Raw genomic sequence first — 2,356 nt, forward strand, 5'->3', positions numbered from 1 at the left:
CAACAGGTAAGAAAAGATTGTATAAATCTCTCACTCTAGGTCATGATGCTGAATTTATTCACAGCATTGACTTCCTTGTAACACTTAAGGGGATGGGGTGGTAGTCGTGTGCAGTGAAGACTTAGAGGAGTTGGGGATGCCTCCTGATGCTGAGGACTTCCCTCCCCTGGTAACCCTGTCACTGTCTGCATTTCAGTGCTTGTGGAGGGGTCAGTCAGCATGCTGTCACTGGGCATTTCCCTCTCCCTGTGTGTAGAAGCCATGGTCTCTACATTTAGTGTTATGTGAGAAGGGACTCTGGGGTTAGAGTGGTTAATATAAGACAACCTTCCAGAGAGATTGGTGACAAAATGAGACTGATGACCTCTTATGAGACTCCATTCTGATTCACTTGAAATGGGTGCCCAGTTTTCAAAGCTGTGTCTTAGTGCAAGCTGGGTGCAGACATTTGTCTTGTTTAAACATGTTGGGTTGAACCTTGACTTTAATAAAAAGTTCACATCAGTGGTCTTAGTGACCAGCAATGACAAGGCTTGAGGTTCTCTTGTGTGGTCTCCTTGCAGACAGAGTGAGGTTGTGGAGGCTGTCTTGTCATCCTGAACAGTCAGGGACCAGCAGCTCCTTCAGGTTTATAATTTTATATTGGGCCTGAAAGGAGTTGTGATAAAAAACTGAAACTGGTGTGTGTGTGTGTGTGTGTTTTTGTGTGTGTGTGTGTGTGTGTGTGTGTGTGTGTGTGTGTGTGTGTGTGTGTGTGCGCAGCTATTGAGAGACTTTTCCAGGGAACCATGAACTTGTGTTATGGCAGGAAGATGTTGTTCTGCCACGTTGGTCTGTCATAGACCAATGTGTTCTGCCTTCTCCTTTACTGCGGGCAGATGTGCGTCATGGGGGAGGTGAATGTGCGCAAGTGCAGTGTGTGTGTGTGTGTGTGTGGAGTTGAGAGGGCTCTGCATTCTCTCTCTCCTTGAAACACAGTCAATCCAAAGTGCATGGCACTCCACGTCCTTATGAACAAGGTACAGTAGGTATCTTGTTACCATCCAGGGCAGATTGAACCCATGCCAACACAGTTTGTAGAAACCTAGGCATCCTGGTGACCAACTTGGTCCTCATGTCTAGAACAGAAGTAGTGACATTTTAGTGAGGGTTCACAGTCAAAGTGAGAGNGTACAGGACTTTACAGGAGAGTGTGGCCAGGATGCANCAGCAGGAGGTGTTCATATCCCATATTGCTTTAAAGTTCACAAGTGAGCTGCCCACAAAGAGTACAATCCCCATCATCCACACAGAACCAACCATGGAGAAACCACCATGTCTTTCCAGGAACAGAATCTGGTTTGGCTGTGAGGCTGGTGAATGGAGGAGACAGGTGTCGGGGTCGAGTGGANATCCTTTACCAGGGTTCCTGGGGCACTGTGTGTGATGACAGCTGGGACNTCAATGATGCCAACGTGGTGTGCAGGCAGCTGGGCTGTGGCTGGGCTGTGTATGCCCCAGGAAATGCCTACTTTGGACAGGGCTCAGGGCCCATTGTCCTGGATGATGTGGCCTGTGGAGGATATGANAACTATCTGTGGAGCTGCTCCCACCAAGGCTGGCTCTCTCATAACTGTGGACACCANGAGGATGCTGGAGTCATCTGCTCAGGTAAGACCCTATGATCATTACATCTGCCTGACAGCAAAGTATTCAGGTCACTATGAATGCTGTCAGAACTCCACTCTGGCTTATTCCTTGGTCCTTGTAAGGGTTGGTGAATATCCAGGACAGCCTTCTCAGCCAGGGCCGTGCAGAATGCTCTCAGTCTCTAGTGACTGTAGAGTTTATGTGAGAGAGGTAAGCCATGGAAATGCAATGTCAATTCTAACACTTGAGAAAGGACCAGGGTTAGCATGCACATGCTCTTGCAAGGAGTAAACCAGCCTTGGTTTATAGTATTGGAATCCTGTTTCTATGTTGAATTTGAACTATCAGAAGGGCAGAGCAGTATGGCATAGTGAGCTGAGCAAACTCACTCTTCTTTTTCCACAGCGTCCCCCAGAAGCCTTCTTGGAAAGTCCTGTGGAAGGACTCTTCTGGGGAAGGTTCAGTAACCCTTTCAGTCCCTCAGGCTCTCCAGAGTTCTGGGTTCTCACAGATTCTGGTTCAATAGCTCAATCATGATAACACACTGGGAATGTTATTCACGAATGTTGGGNNTGTGGACATGGCATGTAGGTCCTATGTAGTATGTTCATGAGATAAATGGACAAGAGAGATTTGGGCATGGATGTAGCAGTGAGCATTGCTAGAGTGCTACAGAATCCTTTACCCATGAGGGTGGATCTTTGAATCTTCAACAAGTCAAGCCTGA

General features: G+C 47.5%; 1 protein-coding gene across 1 annotated transcript in view; it reads left to right on the forward strand.

Moving 5' to 3' along the window:
- Dmbt1 (deleted in malignant brain tumors 1) overlaps positions 1–2,356 on the forward strand; it is an 86,680-nt gene that overhangs the window by 16,173 nt on the left and 68,151 nt on the right. The window contains 1 exon segment of the mRNA XM_021204845.1: positions 1,327–1,650. Coding sequence (XP_021060504.1) covers positions 1,327–1,650 — 324 coding nt within the window.

The sequence above is a fragment of the Mus pahari genome, chromosome 1 (genome assembly GCF_900095145.1).
Source record: "Mus pahari chromosome 1, PAHARI_EIJ_v1.1, whole genome shotgun sequence".
In the NCBI taxonomy this organism is placed as follows: domain Eukaryota; kingdom Metazoa; phylum Chordata; class Mammalia; order Rodentia; family Muridae; genus Mus; species Mus pahari.